Source organism: Dendrobates tinctorius, unplaced genomic scaffold (assembly GCF_039654945.1).
Source record: "Dendrobates tinctorius isolate UK_male_01 unplaced genomic scaffold, ASM3965494v1 ptg000019l, whole genome shotgun sequence".
In the NCBI taxonomy this organism is placed as follows: domain Eukaryota; kingdom Metazoa; phylum Chordata; class Amphibia; order Anura; family Dendrobatidae; genus Dendrobates; species Dendrobates tinctorius.
In genome coordinates, this window is record NW_027361687.1 from 2,363,717 (window position 1) to 2,381,935 (window position 18,219).

The 18,219-nt window shown below is 46.3% G+C and overlaps 1 protein-coding gene across 1 annotated transcript in view; it reads right to left on the reverse strand.

The window, feature by feature from the left end:
- Nucleotides 1-14,496: 14,496 nt before the first annotated feature.
- Nucleotides 14,497-18,219, reverse strand: part of VPS18 (VPS18 core subunit of CORVET and HOPS complexes) — a 34,422-nt gene continuing 30,699 nt past the window's right edge. Inside the window, exon 5 of the mRNA XM_073566677.1 lies at nucleotides 14,497-17,501. Coding sequence (XP_073422778.1) covers nucleotides 16,773-17,501 — 729 coding nt within the window. The 3' untranslated portion in view covers nucleotides 14,497-16,772. The remainder of the gene's footprint in view (nucleotides 17,502-18,219) is intronic.

The window sequence follows — 18,219 nt, forward strand, 5'->3', positions numbered from 1 at the left end:
AGCTTTATACCATGGTGCTGTGCTGGGGGGAGGGGGAGCTGTATACCATGGTGCTGTGCTGGGGGGAGGGGGAGCTGTATACCATGGTGCTGTGCTGGGGGAGAGGGGGGCTGTATACCATGGTGCTGTGCCATGCTAGTGTGGAGGGGGGCTGTATACCATGGTGCTGTGCAGTGCAGTGCTGTGCTGGGGGGAAGGGGCTGTATACCATGGTGCTGTGTGGTGCTGGGGGAGGGGGGCTGTATACAATTGTGCTGTGTGGTGCTGGGGGGCTGTATATCATGGTGCTGTGCTGGAGGGAGCTGTACACCATGGTGCTGTGCTGGGGGGAGCTGTATACCATGGTGCTATGCTGGGGAGGGCTGTATACTATGGTGCTGTGCAGGGGGGAAGGGGGAGCTGCATACCATGGTGTTGTGCTGGGGGCTGTATACCATGGTGCTGTGCCATGCTAGGGAGGAGGGGGGCTGTATACCATAGTGCTGTGCAGTGCGGTACTGTGCTGGGGGGAGGGGGCTGTATACCATGGTGCTGTGCTGGGGGGCTGTATACCATGGTGTTGTGCTAAGAGGGCTGTATAACATGGTGCTGTGCTGGAGGGGGGCTGTAAACCATGGTGCTGTGCTGGAGGAAGGGCTGCAAACCATGGTGCTGTGCTGGAGGGGGGTTGTATACCATGGTGCTGTGCTGGAGGGGGGTTGTATACCATGGAGCTGTGCTGGAGGGGGGCTGTAAACCATGGTGCTGTGCTGGAGGGGCTGTATGCCATAGTGCTGTGCTGGGGGGAGGGGAGGCTGTATACCAAGGTGCTGTGCTGGGGGGGCTGTATACCATGGTGTTGTGCTGGAAGGGGGCTGTATACAATGGTGCTGTGCTGGAGGGGGGCTGTAAACCATGGTGCTGTGCTGGAGGGGGGCTGTATACCATGGTGCTGTGCTGTGGGGGGGCTGTATACCATGGTGCTGTGGGGGCTGTATGCCTTAATGCTGTGCTGGGATAGGGGGGGCTGTATACCATGCTGCTGTGCTGGAGGAGGGCTATATACCATGGTGCTGTGCTGGGAGGGCTGTATACTATGGTGCTGTGGGCTGTATACAATGGTGCTGTGCTGGAGCGGGGCTGTAAATCATGGTGCTGTGCTGGAGGGGGGCTGTAAACCATGGTGCTGTGCTGGAGGGGGGGCTGTATGCCATGGTGCTGTGCTGGAGGGGGGCTGTAAACCATGGTGCTGTGCTGGAGGGGGGCTGCAAACCATGGTGCTGTGCTGGAGGAGGGGGCTGTATACCATGGTGCTGTGCTGGAGGAGGGGGCTGTATACCATGTTGCTGTGATGGGGGAGGGGGCTGTATACCATGGTGCTGTGCTGGAGGGGGGGCTGTATACCATGGTGCTGTGCTGGGGGAGGGGGTCTCTATACCATGGTGCTGTGATGAGGCTGTGCTGTATACCATGGTACTGGGGGGCTGTGCTGTATACCATGGTGCTGTGCTGGGGGAGGGGGACTGTGCTGTATACCATGGTGCTGTGCTGGGGGAGGGGGGGTTGTGCTATATACCATCGTGCTGTGCTGTATACCATGTGGTGCTGGGCTATATACCATTGTACTGTGCTATCTACCATGTGGTGCTGTGCTATATACCATGTGGGTTGTGTTATATACCATGGAGGTACATTATTTTCTATAGAGGAGGCCGTTACATAATATGGGGGGCTACATTATATTCTATGGGGAGGTGGGCTGTATTATATTCTGTTCAGGGCTACATTATATTCAATGGGGGGCTGTATTATATCTATTATGTATGGGGGGTTATTGCATCATATTCTATGAGGGGGCTACATTATACTATATGAGGAGGCTACATTGCATTCTATGGGGGGCTAGATTATATTGTATGGGGGGGCTTCATTTTACTTTGAGGGGGCTACAATATATTCTATTAGGGCTGCATTGTATTCTATGGGGGTCTGCATTATACTCTGAGGGGGCTGCCATATATTCTATGGAGGGGCTGCATTATATTCTGTGCGGTGGCTGCATTATGCTCTAAGGCAGGGTTCCCCAACTCCAGTCCTCAAGGCCCACAAACAGGTCAGGTTTTCATGATTTCCTTAGTATTGCCCAGGTGATAATTGAATCACCTGTACAATGCAAGGGAAGTCCTGAAAACATGACCTGTTGGTGGGCCTTGAGGACTGGAGTTGGGGAACCCTACTCTAAGGGGTGGCTGCATTATACTATAAGAGGAGGGCTGCATTATATTCTATGAGGGGTTGCATTATATTATATGGGGTGGCTGCATTATACTGTATCGAGGACTATGGGGAATACATTATATGAAGAACTATAGGGTGCATTATACTATGGGAAGTGAATTGTACTACATGGATGACTGGCGGTGTATTATACTATATAGAGCACTATGAGGAGTGTATTATACTGTATGGAGGACTGAGCAGTGTATATGAATATATGGAGGACTATGAGGAGTGTATTATATTATATGGAGGACTGATTGTATTTTATTATATGGAGGACTATGGGGTGTGAACTGCAGATATGCTGCTGATAACATGTTACTATATGGGTACAGACTGATGCATTAGTGATTGTTCTGTCCCCATCATTCTTTCTCAGACGGTGGAAAGAGGCCGGGAAACAAGTGTTGAACGACAAATATTGTCGATCACACTCATTTAGCGGCCGAAACTCAGCGCATGTGAATACAACCGAAATGCTTCTGTGTGATGTGCAATATGTTAGAATTTGGGCCCCATTTTAAACTTTGCCTAAAACTGGCCCTGTATATACTATATATATATATATATATATATATATATACAGCTCTGAATTAAGAGACCACTGCACAGTTTTATAAAAATCAGCTTCTCTACATGTCTGACAGACACTCCATTCCAGTGTCAGTTAAATTCCAACCAGAGTTCACCTCATTCTACTTAATGTTCTTCTGATTAGGTGATCGCCTGAACCAAATCTTATTTAGCCAAGGAAAGTATAAAAAACCCTGCTGTGGTGTTCACAATTCTCTTGCAATAGGACAAGCTGGATGGCAAAACAAGTGCTAGTAATATCCCAAAAGTAATAGGAATGAAGAAATAACTTTTAGCCATGCCAAAGGAGTTGAAAAGAAAAGTCTGGAGTGAGGAAAAGAAGGGCTCTATTCTGGCTTTACTAGCAGAGCGATACAGTGAGCGTAGTGTTGCCTCCATCCTTAACATTTGGTCAGTGTTTTGTGTAAGTATTTTTAAGCTAAAACCAGGAGTGGGTGAAAAATACAGAAGTGATGACGTGTTTCTATTATACCTTTCCTCTGATTGTTCCACTCCTGGTTTTGGCTTATAAATACTGATGTGAAATACTGACTAAATACTGAACATAGCCTTAAAGCGATGGAAACACCTAAGGCTATGTGCACACGTGCAAAAATGCTGTGGAAATTTCCACAACTCCAGCCATGGGTAAAACGCATGCGAATTCACATACGTTTTTCCAGGGAAAAACAAGCGATTTGCAAGCGTTTTTCGCTTTGCGGAATGCTTGCGCATTCCAAGCGATTTCAACCATCGCTTGGAAATGTGATAGGATGTTAAAAATAATAAAAAAAGTAAAAAATATTGTTATTCTCACCTTCCGACGGCCCCCGATTTGCTCTGCGGCGCTCCCGACATCTTCCGGTCCCACTAATGCTTTGCGCGAAGGACATGAGATGACGTCATGCTCGCGAGAGCGCGACGTCATCAGCGGTCATTCGCGCAAAGCATTACTAGGACCGGAAGATGCCAGGAGCATGGTGAGAGGCGGGAAGGACTTCGGGGGCCGCCAGAAGGTGATAATATCTCCATTTTTTATTTTAATTCTTTTTTTTTTACAGGATTATAGTACCCAGGGCCTGGAGGACAGTCTCCTCTCCTCCAGACCCTGGGTACCATCCGCACATGATCCGCTTACTTTGCGCATGGTGGGTATAGCCACATGCAGAAAGTAAGCTGATTAATGCATTCCTATGCGTGCGGAATAGCCGCGATTCCGCAAAAAGAATGAGCATGCTGCGTATTTTTCCACTATGCTATTCCGCAGCGGAAAAATCTGCAGCATTAGCACAGCATTACGGAATCCCATAGGATTGCATGGGATGTGCTTTCTTTGCATTTTCGCGGTGATTCCGCAGCGGAAAAACGCAAAAAAACGCAACATGTGCACACAGCCTTAGGCCTCTTTCACACATCAGTATTTTTGATCAGTATTTCATCAGTATTTGTATGCCAAAACCAGGAGTGTCTCCAAAATAAGAAACAGGAGTCAGTCTTTCAATTATATTTTTTTCTCGGTAAGTTCCATTCCTGGCTTTGGCATACAAACACTGATGCAAAATACTGACCAAATACTGATGTGTGAATGAGCCTTTACCTATCTTTTACCAGACAATATTGCCCTATTTTGTGTGCTCTTCTGCTCCTGTTCAGGGCTTTTCAACCTGTCAAATAAAGACAGAGCAAAATTGTTAAATTTGCTTTGGACATTAAAGCCAGGAATGCGAGCAGGGAAACAGAACTTCCAAATCTGTGTGCATTGTGGTACAAATAAAGAAAAAAATGACACCATTTGCTCACAACAAGTTTTCTTTTTTTTTGCCAAAAAATGTCTTTAGATGTTTTCACTTATGTGGAAAAATGTTGACTATTCATATATGAAGCAATACTGCCACCAAGCGAGCTGAGAATGGAAATTAGCAAACTGAAAATGGAAACGGAAATTTCAATTTCAAATAAACTTTGAAACTCTCTCAGGGATAGACTATAGAATTTTAGGATATTAAAATTATTTAATGTAGGAAAATCAAAAATATTCCGAGTGAAAAGCTAGAGTTATGACAAACACGTCTACAAATTTATATTCTGGCTTGGCTTTTACTCTAAGTCATGTGGCAAGGCCCAATAAAGGATTGGAATTGACTTTTAGGATCGCTACTTCCAATAGGTGGCGCTAAAGTTTAATTTCCCAGAGGAACATTGCAAGGCCTATAAGTCTCCTTACACTGTCAAGTCAGGATCTCTCTCTCGACTAGGAAAGATGTTACTTCTTGAACCCCTTAAAATTAACCAGTCTTTTCCCGTGTTCTGGGCAGCATGAATCGGAGCATAGCTGCACAATTGCAGCTGGGTAGGTTTCTTTCTGAAATGTGCTGAGTTTCACCATGGAGTGATGACTCACATTGGAATGTTCCTTGTCACTGTGGGGAATTCACATTTACTGTGCATCGAAGATCACTGGGACCTGAATTTACAGTGACTCTCCGGTTCCTGCACACATCAAAATTGTAGACAGTGCCCACAGCAGGGTGGAATGATGCAGAGGAGAAACAGCAAGTAGAATGCTTAGGTGCGAGATTTCTGGCCACGCACACGACATCAAAGGAACGTCTGAAAAGAGGAGAAATCATGAATAATGAACACCGGAGGCAGTCTTATCTTCTGTGTAGCCTATGCCCAATACCCCTTTGGGTAGAGTCTTCATCTCAGAGGGTTCATCCATGGCCTCTCCGCTGCCTCTGTTGCACTCACCATCATGAATTCATTTAAATTTTGGGTTGGCGAAATCTTAGCTGTGGGCGGCACTTTCACTGTTGACTATCTTCATGAAAATGGCACCTGCACAGATGGAGCTCCGGTGGTCTTCAGGAAAATGGTGCTGGAGGTGGCGTATGCACAGAATGAGATCTCTGCTCGTCATTGGCAAAAAAATATCTAGGAGGGGTACAGCACTAAGTTTGTAGTGTAAATGAGTGTAATGGATGGATGGACCTCAGGTTTCTTTATGTTCCTTACTGATAAGCAGTCTCGCTGCCTTCGCACATAGCATTCTCATGTGATCTTCATAAAAGGAAAGTTTCCAGCTTTGAAAATCGTGAGCAGATTGAGATAATTTCCATCCACCCCATGTAATGTTCCAAACAGTCAACTGATGTTATTTCCATCAGGATCACAGTATGGGTCCCCAACAATGAAGAAGTGGTGGTATCATTAATCTCCATCAGCGATGAACTACTTTACTGCCATCGGTGCAAACAGCTTTACAGCACAGTATGTGATATCCTCTCAAACAAATACTTATGTATGGCACCTTCCATTCTCTTCAGCATGAAACCTGTAAAAAGTGTGAATAATTACTGACGACTAGACTAGTATCCCAAGAATACTGTTACTGAAGCTTACTATTCATTACTGAAATACAAAGCTTCAGTAAAAGCTTCAGAAGATACCACTATGTTCAACTTAGTATTTTGGATCATGTAAATAAAAACTCCAATTCAAAAAAAAGACTGAACGCAGAATAAGGAAACAAGATTGCAATGATTTGGAAATCTCTTATAGCCATACACACAGATAAGACTGGGAATGTTGTGTATTTTTCTGTTTGATTTGAAAGAATTATGTCATTTAGAAATTGATGCATCAACACATCTCAAAAATTTTGAGACATGTCCATATCTACCATTGTGTAGGGTTCTCTCTTTTTACAACAGTCTGTAAATTTCTTGGAAGTAAGGAGACAATTTCTGGAGTTTTGAGATAGGATTGTTTTCCCATTCTTGACTGATGTCGGATGTTAGCTTCTTGCGTAACAATATTGTATCTTACAGTTATTAGGTTCTTTAGAAGGACATAGATCTGGGGATTTATTCTGACAGAATTTTATAGGCTGAACTGGATGGACTAATGTCTTTTTTCAGCCTTACTAACTATGTTACTATGCTGCTCCACAGTCCAGGGTCTTCTTCGCTGGATTCTTCATTTCATAATGTGCAAAATATTTTCTATTAGTGAAAGGTCTGTTCCTCACTCGAACACTTCTTCTGCAAAGCCATGATTTGGTTATGGATGCAGTGTTTGGTTTAATATTGTGTTGTAAGGTCTTCCCTGAAATAGTCATTGTCTGACTGGAGCAGACAATGTTGTTGTAGATACTCCATATAATGCTCAGTATTGGTAGTCCATTTCACAGTTTTTAAGGTTGAACGTAGACATACGTTCATTGACTTCAACCAATAACCGAACATATTGATCCAGAGGAAGGCAAAAATCCCAGGAGGCAGAAAATTGTCCTATATTGGGGGAAAATTCCTTCCTGACTCCACATATGGTGATCAGACTAGTTCTCTATATCAACGTCCCATCACAGAGTCTAATGCCCATAACCTGTAATATAATATTTTTCAAGAAAGGCATTCAGGACCTCCTTGTACATTTGTAATGAATCAATTATCACATCATGTGATCAGAGTTCCATAGTCTCACTGCTCTTACAGTAAAGAATCACAAAGATGCCCCCTTGTCATTGCAGGTCTAGGTATAAAAACATGGATTTTTGTGAGTACTCACCGTAAAATCCTTTTCTCCGAGACGCTCATTGGGGGACAGAGATACTGTGGGTGTATGCTTCTGCCGCATGAAAAAAAAGAGGTTAGCTCCTCCTCCGTAGTATACACACTCGCCCCTATTGCGGGCGTAAATCAGTTTGGTGCCAAAGCAGTAGGAGGACAACAAATCAGCCTTAATACAGGTACATGTCAAAAAGCACCACCCTTATCTCAAACTAGTAAATGTACCTAAATCTTAACAAAACAAGAGCCAACTGGCTATTAGGGTGGGTGCTGTGTCCCCCCAATGAGCCTTTCAGAGAAAAGGATTTTACGGTGAGTACTCACAAAAATCCATGTTTCTCCTTCGCCTCATTGGGAGACACAGATACTGTGGGACGTCCTAAAGCAGTCCCTGGGTGGGAGATTGACTCACCGGTCCAAGCTACATGCCTCTTTTCTTTAAAGGTGCGCCACCGCTGCCTGGAGAATCCTTCTACCCAGGCTCGCATCCGCCGAAACCTGAGTATGACTATTACAATGTCTGGCAAATGTGTGCAGGCTGGACCAGGTTGCTGCTTGCAAGCCTGTTCTGCCGACACCTGAAGCGGAAGTGCCCAAGAGGCGCCCACTGCCCAAGTAGAGTGCACTCTGATCCCTGCTGGAATTGGCGTGCCTCTAATCCGGTAGGACTCCTAAAAAGTCAAACAAAAAACCATCTGGCTATGGTCGAATTTGAGGCAGCGAGTCCCCTTCCTGCGCTCTTCGGGGAGCACGAACAGTGTGTTCGTCTGACAAAAGGGAGCAGTCTTCGACCCGAACCGCTGGAGGGCTCTTACCAGGTCTACCGTGAGACGAGCCTCTTCGACACGGTGCACCGGTGCTGGACAAAAATGAAGGCAAGACAGCATCTTCATTAATGTGAAAAGAGGACACGACCTTCGGCAGAAAAGGAGGGGTTGGTCTGAGCACCCCTTATCCTTATGGAAAGCGAGGAATGGAGGTCGGCCGGATAGTACAATCAGCTCTGAAAAACCCACCTGACAAAAGTGATGGCCACTAGGAATGCCACTTTCCAGGAAAGGAACTTCAAAGAAACCTTCTGAAGCGGTCCCAAAAAGGAGCTTCCTGCAGAACCCTCAGGACCAGGTCAAGGTCCCAGGCATCCATAGGGGCCTTATAGGGAGGTACCAAGTGGGAGAGACCCTGGATAAAAGTCTTTACCTGTAACCTGGTAGCCATTCCGCACTGGACCAGGATGGATAAAGCTCATATTTGTCTCCTGCGGAAACTTGGGCCAGGCCCAAGTCTAGGCCCGACTGGAGAAAAAACAAGATGTTGGGGATCGAGAATCTCAGCGGAAAAACACTGCGTCCTCGACGCCAAGCGAACATCCTCCAGGTGTGGTGGTAAATTCGTGCTGAGGTCGACTTCCGAGTGCTTACTATTGTAGCGACCACCTTGCTCCCAAACCCTGCCTGGGTTAGAATCCAAGATTAACTGGCCATGCCATCAAACACAGGGCCACTGAGCTCGAGTGGCAAATCGGCCCTTGAAAAAGAAGCTCTGGGCGTTCTGGTAGTCGCCAAGGAACGTCGGCGAGCAGGAGCATTAGAACTGCTTACCACTCTCAATAGGACCAGTCTGGGGCCAGACGAATCGCCGGCGCCCCTTCCCTCTTGATCCTTTTGATGACTCTCAGCAGTAGCGACAGCGGGGGAAATAGATATGGGCGGCGACACAGGTTCCATTAGTTTTATAGGAAATAAATTTATGGACTTTCGTGCGCTGCTTGACAAACCACCACATCCAAGTTATGTGTCATCCCCTGAAGAAGTGCTGCACACTTTGAAACGCATTGGGTAATAAATGGTTAATCCTGTAACATAACTTGGATGTGTCATAACTTGGTTTGTCAAGCAGCGCACGAAAGTTCATAAATTTATTTCCTATAAAACTAATGGTTTGGCGGCCACGGAGTGGACCCTTGGACATGCAGCAAGCTGACTATTAACCTTACGTGCTCAAATCTCTCCTGGAAAGGGTGAGTATAATCATATCTTCTTTCAAATTTACCCAGATAAGACCCTATTGCGCTCTTTCCTCCTATAGATTATACTTTTTGACACGGGTTCCATAACAGAACCAACGCGTCTACCGATTGCCTGCGGATCCCAGGCCCGTGCAACGCATGTGGGCACCTTGGCATTCACTCTGGAAGCCAACAAATCCACATCTGGTGTTCCCCGCGGCTAAAAAATCTGCTGGAAGACTTCGGGATGTAGACATCACTCTCCCCCTGAGAAAGTCAGCCGCCCAATTTTCCACGTCCGGGATGAGAGCTGCCGAGATCACCGAGTGGTTTGTTTGACCTACTGAGGAACGTGCCCCACCCAGCGCATTGTTGCTCTGCTGCGGGTGCACCCTTGATGATCTATATAGACCACCGCCGTAGCTTTGTCCGACTGAATTTGGACAAGGCGGCCTGCAGAAAGTGATGAAACTGTTGCAGAGCCAGCCAAATTGCCCATATCTCCACTAGCTCGGTCAGGAGGAGAGCCTCCTGTGGGGACCATCGCCCTTGGGTCATGTGGTGGCGAAAACCCTGCTCCCCAGTCGAGGAGACTGGCTTTGGTTGTCATCACCAACCAATGGTCTGGCAAAAAGGGCTTCCCCTGGGACAGAGAGGGACTGGTTAGCCACCATTCGAGCAACTCCGACTTGACAGGATCGCGGGCCCCACTGAACGAAGTGAACGGAATTCTTGTCCCAGGATGACAAGAGGGCGCGCTGCAGGGGGCGAAGAAGGAACTGGCGAACGGTAACGCTTCTATTGCCGCCACCATTTCTTAGAATCCTCATCCCGAACCAGCTGGAATGAGGTACTGGATGGCGAAGTGCCCAGACTCCCTCCGAAGAGTAAGCACCTCTTCCTGAGAATTACCAGCCCTCGGCAAGCGTCGAGGATCCTTCCTAAGAAGGAAAAACCTCTGAGCTGGCACAAGAGATGACTACCTCGCGCTGACCAACCACCCTAAGCGGCCAAGAGTATCCAGCGTGATGTCGACATTCTCCTCGCATGCCCGTGCTGAAGGGCCCTTGACTAAGAGGTCGTCCAAGTAAGGCAAAAATGACTATGCCTCAAGAATGTAGCATGACCATGACAACTGTCATAACCTTTGTAAACACTCTGGGAGCCTTGGCTAGCCCGAAGGGTAGTGATATGAACTGAAAAATGTCGACCATTGATGTCGAAGCGCAGAAACCTTTAATGAGCAGGAAAAAATGGGTTCACCACCTGATGAATGCACTCATGCTCAACCTAGCATGGCCGGTGGCCATGTGCAGATATGCGTTCTGGATATCTATTGAGGCCAAGTATTCTCCCCGCTCCATGGCCGATATAACCGACCGGAGAGACTCCATCCGAAAATGTCTGATGCTGACGAACCTGTTCAGAAGCCTCAGGTCCAAGACAGGTCTGACAGACGCGTTATTTTTTTGTGAACCACAAACATCCTGGAATCGCAACCCTGAGCTCTTTCGTGTTCTGGCACGGAAACAACGATTCCGTTGTACAGGAGCGATTCAATGGCCCCTAATAGAGCCCTTGCCTAGGTATCCACCCTGGGAAGCGAGAAAAGGAAAAACCGTCTTGGAGGGCATCTGACAATCTATTTTGTAAACCTGAGGCCACCAACTCCCTTACCCACGTGTCGTGTGCAACACTGAATCAGACATGGCAGAATCGGAGTAGACGGCCGCCCACCCTGCCAGTGTCGTCTGGCAAACGCCTCGAGTCATTTTATTGACTATCTTTGGGATCTGGATCCCCTTGAGCTGGGCTGCTGAGTTCGCATTCTCCCCAATGGGTTGGATCTATATGAGATCTGCCGCTTCCTATCCTGGTTGGGGCGGCCTGAAGCGGCGGAATTGGCCTCTGTGGTCCACCCGGGGTTGCGAAAAAGATAGAAAACGTGCGCGAAAAAGGCGGTTTGATCCTTTGTTGAGGGAGAAAAAATGCTCTTTCCTCCTGTGGAGTCAGAGATAAGTTTATCCAACCTCTCTCCAATAAACCGCCGCACTGATCATAAGGCAGAGAAGTCAAGGACTTCTTGAAAGCAGAATCGGCCTGCCATCCATAGAGCTCTTCTGGTAGAAATTTACGTTAGCGGCAGCAAGTACTGAACAATTAGCCGCATGCAAAGATGCATGGATTACATAGTCCCAGGTCCATCGCCATTCTGCCTCGCGATCTCTGATATCTTGGCAGGTAGCTCTGCTTCTGCGCGACCCTGTTTAACGATTCTGACCATGAATTCATGGCCTTGGCTGCCCAAGTCGCTGCGAACGAGGGAAAGAGCGCTGATCCTGACACCTCACTTACTGAGCAAGAAGCTCTTTATGAGGCGATCCGTGGAATCCTTAATAGAGGAACCACTAGAAACGAAACAGGGTTTCAGTGGCAAGACGCGACACCGGTGGAACCACCATCGGAGATTTCATCCATTTCTTATCGATGTCCGGTGAATGGATATCTTACTTCGAGTGCGTTTTGACCAGAGAAACCCCCGCCTGGTCGTTCCCTGAGTCACTGCACTATGTCCTCAAACTCAGGATGAGGAACCAATTCCGCGCGGCCGCTTCACTCGCTTAAACGCCACCTTATGGCCTAAAAGCTGCAGTGGAACCATCCTCAATGTCTGACCGACGGCTTCTATGAGCCTGTCCACTATTTCACATGAACCCGAAGCATCCAGGTCAAGGTGTCTGTCTGAATCGACCTGTGGTGTGCTCGCAATCAACCATGGTGACGAGGAGCGAGAAGCAGGACTTACGGATGCCACAGCACCAGATGGACTGGGCGACACCGCGAGGATTCCTTCCACCAGGTCTGCCTGAAGAGTGGCCCCTGCAGGCCGAAGGCTCTAGTGAGGTGGAGGTCCCTCTAAGGACGACCAGCCACTGTCCCTGCCCCTATCTGGGCCCTGACGGAACTCGATTGCCCACGTACTGTGACAGTGATAGGGCCCACCCCGGGGGGCTTGCACATTGGTCGCCTCGCAGGGGAGGGGTCCTGGGCGCAATCGGCTCACAGGCTTCGCATAATTTTTGGCTCTGGCGTGTGGCAAAAAAATTAACCCCTCCTGATATGCATGCGGCATAAGGGAACGCAATTTACCTTTCCCAATCATATTGCAGCCAGGTCTAATTCATATGAGGGTTGAAGGGAAGGGAGGAGGGGGAAAAAAACAAAATGCCACCTTTAATTGCAGCGAGCCTCCGAGATCGGAGTCACACTTAACACGTCCTGTGACCCACGTGCTCCTGCCACTGCCTCTGCCCCGCGCTCCTGTCCTCCCTGTAGGGCGGGCCGTTCCTCTCCCGGCTGCGGCCTACCTGCCATGAAGCCGGGGGCTCAATTTGTTCGGCGTCCGCCGTAGCCAGGGGGCGGCGCCGGGAATGACGCCACGCCGGAGGCGGGACTTCCGCCCGCGGCCCAGCCACGGCCGAAGCCGCGGACTAAATTTTGCCTGCACGCCCGCCCGCCTGCCGCAGGAGGGGGGGAGCAGACCGGCGGCCCGAAGGCTTCTGTCCCTGCCGCCGAAACCCGGCACCCACGCCTGGCGGAAGGAGAGGGAAGGATTCCTCTACACTTCCTAAGATGCCTGGAGCTTCCCGGAACGCTGCCGCAGGCCCTCCCCAGCCCTTCATACCTGACTCCGGCTCTAACCTGTTGCCACCAGGTAGAGGGGAATGGGGTTAGTTTCTGGACGGTGCAGGCAACCTAGCTCCATCTAACCCCTTCAGGGGGTGAGGAGAGGGACCGTCCGCCGCCTTGCAGCACCGCCGTCTAGCGTTGGTGGCGCAGTGGGGGCCGCACAGACTAGTCTTGTGCCTCTGTGCAAGCCCATGGTTTCAATACCTAGGGGTGGACTGTGCTAAGTCCGGCATCGTGTCCCACGTCGCGGGAGAGGATACGTGGAGGGACACTCGCACGTGCTCGCCCGTTGTTGGTTTGGGGAGATCAGACCCTTTCAATAGGATCCGTCGCCCCTGTCTTATCTTCATGGAAAAAAAGGAGGGAAGAAAAAAAAAAAAAAAAGAAGTCTGGAGAAAACCAGACACGTGTGCCTCCAAAGACACTAAGCAAAAAACTGATTTCCGCCTGCAATACCACAGTATCTGTGTCCCCCAATGAGGCGAAGGAGAAAGCTCATTATACAGGTCTCTACTGCCTCTTCATATATTTGTACATTGTTATAAGATCGCCCCTAAACCTTCATTTTTCCAAACTGAGTAACCCTAAGTTTAATAACCTGTCTTGGTATTATAGACCCCCCACTCCATTAATGACCTTGGTCGCTCTTCTTTCCACCTACTCTAGTTCAGCTATGACCATCTCATACTCTGGATTCCAAAACTGTACACAGTAATCTAAGTGTGGCCATACTAGTGACTTGTATAAAGGCAAAACTATGCTCTTGTCATCTGCATCTATGATTTTTTTTAATGCATCCCATTATTTTATTAGCAATGGTAGCAGCTGCGTGACACTGGTCACTAAAATTAAATGCTTTAACTCCTTCATGACCCAAGGTGGTAAAGGGGTATTCCCATCTCCAAGATCCTATCCCAATATGTGGTAGGTGTAGTAATAATATTAGCAAAGGCCTTCAATTAGAAATGTAGTATAGTTCTTCTGATTCGCTACATCTCTTTGCTCATGTGCAGGCATTGCACGACCCTAGGTATCCATGGTTATGACCACTAGCACCTAGTTGTCACTTAATCAGTGGGTGTAAGCATGGATACGTAAGGTCCTGCAATGCTTGCACATGCGGGAAGAGACATAGCGAATCAAAACTATACTACATTTCTAATTGGAGGTATTTGCTATTATCATTACACCTACTACATATTGGGATAGTATCTTGGACATGGGATTACTCCTTTAAGCATTTATGGCAAAACCAATAACTGAGTCGGGCTAGTGGACAACCTCTAAAACCAAATGAGTTTAGAACATAATATGTGATAAATTAGGATCTTTCACAGTTTAATTGTGAAGCAATAGCAAAGATGAAGGTAAGATAGTCAAGTGTTAGATCACAGGTTAACATTTGACATACAGTATTTTATTTTTAGGCCACTTCAGCTCAGGGTCATTAACAGAATAGAAAAAAAGAAAAATACTACTGGAAGAAACATCTATATATCATATACACATGCGGATAATACAGAAAGTCGAATGAGACGCTCCTTTTCTTCTAACTGTATGGAGCTATTATCGGTCACATGTGGACAAACGACTGTTCATCCATATGCAATTCATTATGGACGGTAGCACATCCCGGGGTTACACAAGGGGATGTCCTACAAGCATCAACCATATCTGCATATACAATGCAATCTAACAGACTGGCAGAAATTGCTAACACATTGCACTGATCATTCGACTAATCGTTAGCCTGCGTAAATGGACTTCAAAGGATTTGCCCTAAAAACAAAGTACATTTTAATTAATAGATCTTGAAATCTTAAGTTCTAGAATAGGATTAAAATAAAATGTTCCTGTGCTGAGAATCTTATAAATGTGGGCACATGTTGATGTCTCGTATTTGTTGTGCCCAACCATGAACAACTGCTCCAATCCATGGTGGATGCATACCAGAGCTCCTGGACTGGAGAGGCAGGGAGTCAAGCAAAGGTCGCATATGAGTATACATATAACACAGCAGGGGCTTGCAGCTGCTGCTTTCTCATCTAACACACTTCGCTACCGGTTTTATCACAGGAGTGTTTCTGCTACGTCACCAGTCCTGTGAGCTTATGATAAATCAAGTCAGTGACATATCAGCTTAGCGGGTGCTGCAGCACCTACGTCACTGACTTAATGGGGTATTCCCATCTCCAAGACCCTATCCGAATATATAGCATACTTCTTCCAATTCCCTATGTCGCTTACACCATGCAGGGCATTGAAGCAGCTTAGGTAGCCATGGTTATGACCACTTGTATAGTGACAGTTTGCTAGCTTTTACTGGTTGTAACCATGGCTATCTAAGCTACTGCAATGCGCTGCACATGAGGTGATTGACATAGAACATCAGAAGAACTATACTACATTTCTAACGGGATGTATTTGCTAACATTATGATTACTAGACCTTCCACATATGAGGATAGGATCTTGGAGATGGGAATACCCCATTTATAATGAGCTTAGAGGGCTAAAGAAAAAACAAAACACTTACTCCTATGATAAAACAGGCAGGGAAATATGTTACTTCCGAAAGCAGCAGCTGAAAGACCCTCCTTTTCCATCTGTATACTCACCTATAAGTGGTCAGGGGTGGTATGTGATGACCACGAAGTAGAGCAGTTACAGCATATACAGCATATCTGTCCAAAGCGCTGCGGATTTTGAACGCAGGTGATTCTGCAAGTGTTTATTGAACCATGCGGAATCACCGCATCCCATTACATTGTACAGGTGACTATCTCCGCAAGATAGACATGCTGCGGTTAGTAAAGACACGCCTCATGTGCGTATACGCAGGGAAACCGGATGCAGCCCCTCACGCATAGTGGAGATGAGACTTCATGAAATCCCATCCACTATGCTGCAACACCTGGCCGCTGCGGATTGGATGCTGCGGATGTATGTTTACTGACCGTGGGAACATACCCTTATAAGATTCTCAGCACAAGCACATTTTGTTTTAACACATCCAATTATGGAACTTATTCCAAAATCTGATAATTAAAATGTACTTTGCTGATGGGACAACCCCTTTACAAAAGTGAGTCTCTAAACCTGAGCGTTATCCAGTATTTTATATTAGTTGGGCCAGGTTCAGACATGCATATTTCAAGGCCTGTATAAAGACCACAATGCCTGGACTGACCACAGACAAACAAGAGGCTGTAAACTCGGCCTTAGGCTTTAACCAAGTAAATCAATTAACAGATACTTGACTGTTACAAGTTAGGATTTCCATCAGCAAAGCAGCCATTATATTGCATTGTAGTTTTATTATGTAAGCATTAGACAGTCCTTTAAAGGAAATGAAAACAATGCCCTACTCATAAGAGTAAAAAAAATTATATCAATGCAAAAAATCCGAGAAGAGCCTCCTGACAGTTCTAAATGAGTGGATGATCACACATTACAGCAGCCATAGATTTACTGCTGGAAGTAGTTCATGTCATTGTAAGGGTATGTGCACACTGCGTTTCTGGATCAAAATAATAGGCCTCAAAAACTTGAAGGTTCTGCTCATTTTTTGTTTTGAAAACTCTGCAAAAAGACTCAGCATGCAAATACCCTTAAAGAGATAAGAAGCTCTTATCAATGGAACCGCTGACGGTTTTTGATTTCATGTAGATATTATAGCCAGCTGAGCATCTCTTCTTTATATCGCTGCGGCTCAATGAAAGGTTTGTCAATAGACCGAATCATCAGTTCGCCACAGAAAGGGCACTCCGCTGCAACGAGGTCATCAATGTCCGCTTTAATTTGTTCACGACTTTTCTGTCCTTTCCCTAGACTTATACTGTCCTCGTCCTTTGCATGGGAGCGACTTTTGGAAGTCTGGGGTGCAGCTACCAGTTTTTTCTGCAGATCTTCTAGCTTCAGTTGCTTATATTGTGGGAGGTTTGGGACAACAGTCTGCATCAGGCAGTCATAGTGGAACATGTGATTACAAAGAAAGAGATAAAAAGGACGATTCAAAAGGGGAAAGTCACAGCCAGAACACTTGTCTTGGGGATCCACAGACCCATACTTATTTCTCATTTCTTGCATGTCTTCCCGTATGCGCTTTGCACTCAGGGTAGCATCTTCCATTTCTTGCTTCAGCTCCTCAATATGCTGGTTGTAAGCTTGCAGGGAGCTGCAAATTGCTTCCTTAAAGTGGTCAATGGTCACAAAGTCTGGAAAGAATGGAAGAATGTCCTCAATTTTAAGGAGGTTACAGCTGGACAGACAAACCATAGCCTTCTTCACATCCTTCTCTTCTTGAACCACATGACGAGCTATCTTTAACCACAGCTTCTTCTTAAGCTCTTCATCATTGGCAGGTAAATCTGCGCAGGACTTGGCAAGATCCACATCAACCTATTAAAATTGGAGAAGAAAGGTAAAATAGCTATTTTACATGTGATCTTTTATAGCTGGAATTTTCTTAAAAAAGGAGGATTATTCACCAAATTTTTCATGTAAAACTAGACACAGGCTGTAATTGAAGTTGCAGGGCGGAATAAAACTTTTTTTTCCCCTTAGTTACGATATTGGGAATCAAAGTATTTGGCACCTAATGAGTTAACATTTGTTAAGTCTAAGTAGGTGTTGCCAGTGCCAGAGAGTTTTCACTGGGGGCATGTACTTGTCCTGTATGATATAAAAGTGAAAAAAAAAAAACACATTTTATTCAGCTCTGCAGCTCTTATTATATTGTGTGTCCAATTCAACATGAAAAGTCTGCTGAAAGGTCCGCTTTAAAAAAACCCCAACCAAGAGTCAGTAAAACCCATTTACGTCACAAAGGTCATAAAAAATATGTACTAAAATTTCTAAATCAATGGGGAAATAATCATGCAATTTACAATGCGAAAAAGTTGAAAAACTGTATGTGCAACCACTGAGGACTCAATTCCAAATATTTTTCTGTGCAACATTTGGTGTTTCAGTCTCGCCACTTATCTGTAAAGGAGACATTGCCTTACTACGAGGGGATAAAGGCCAAGCACAGACCGACTGATTTACTATAGATTATGTCAGAAATTAGCACAGAAATCTATTTTTGCAGTACTGAAAGATGTTAATGCACCATTAT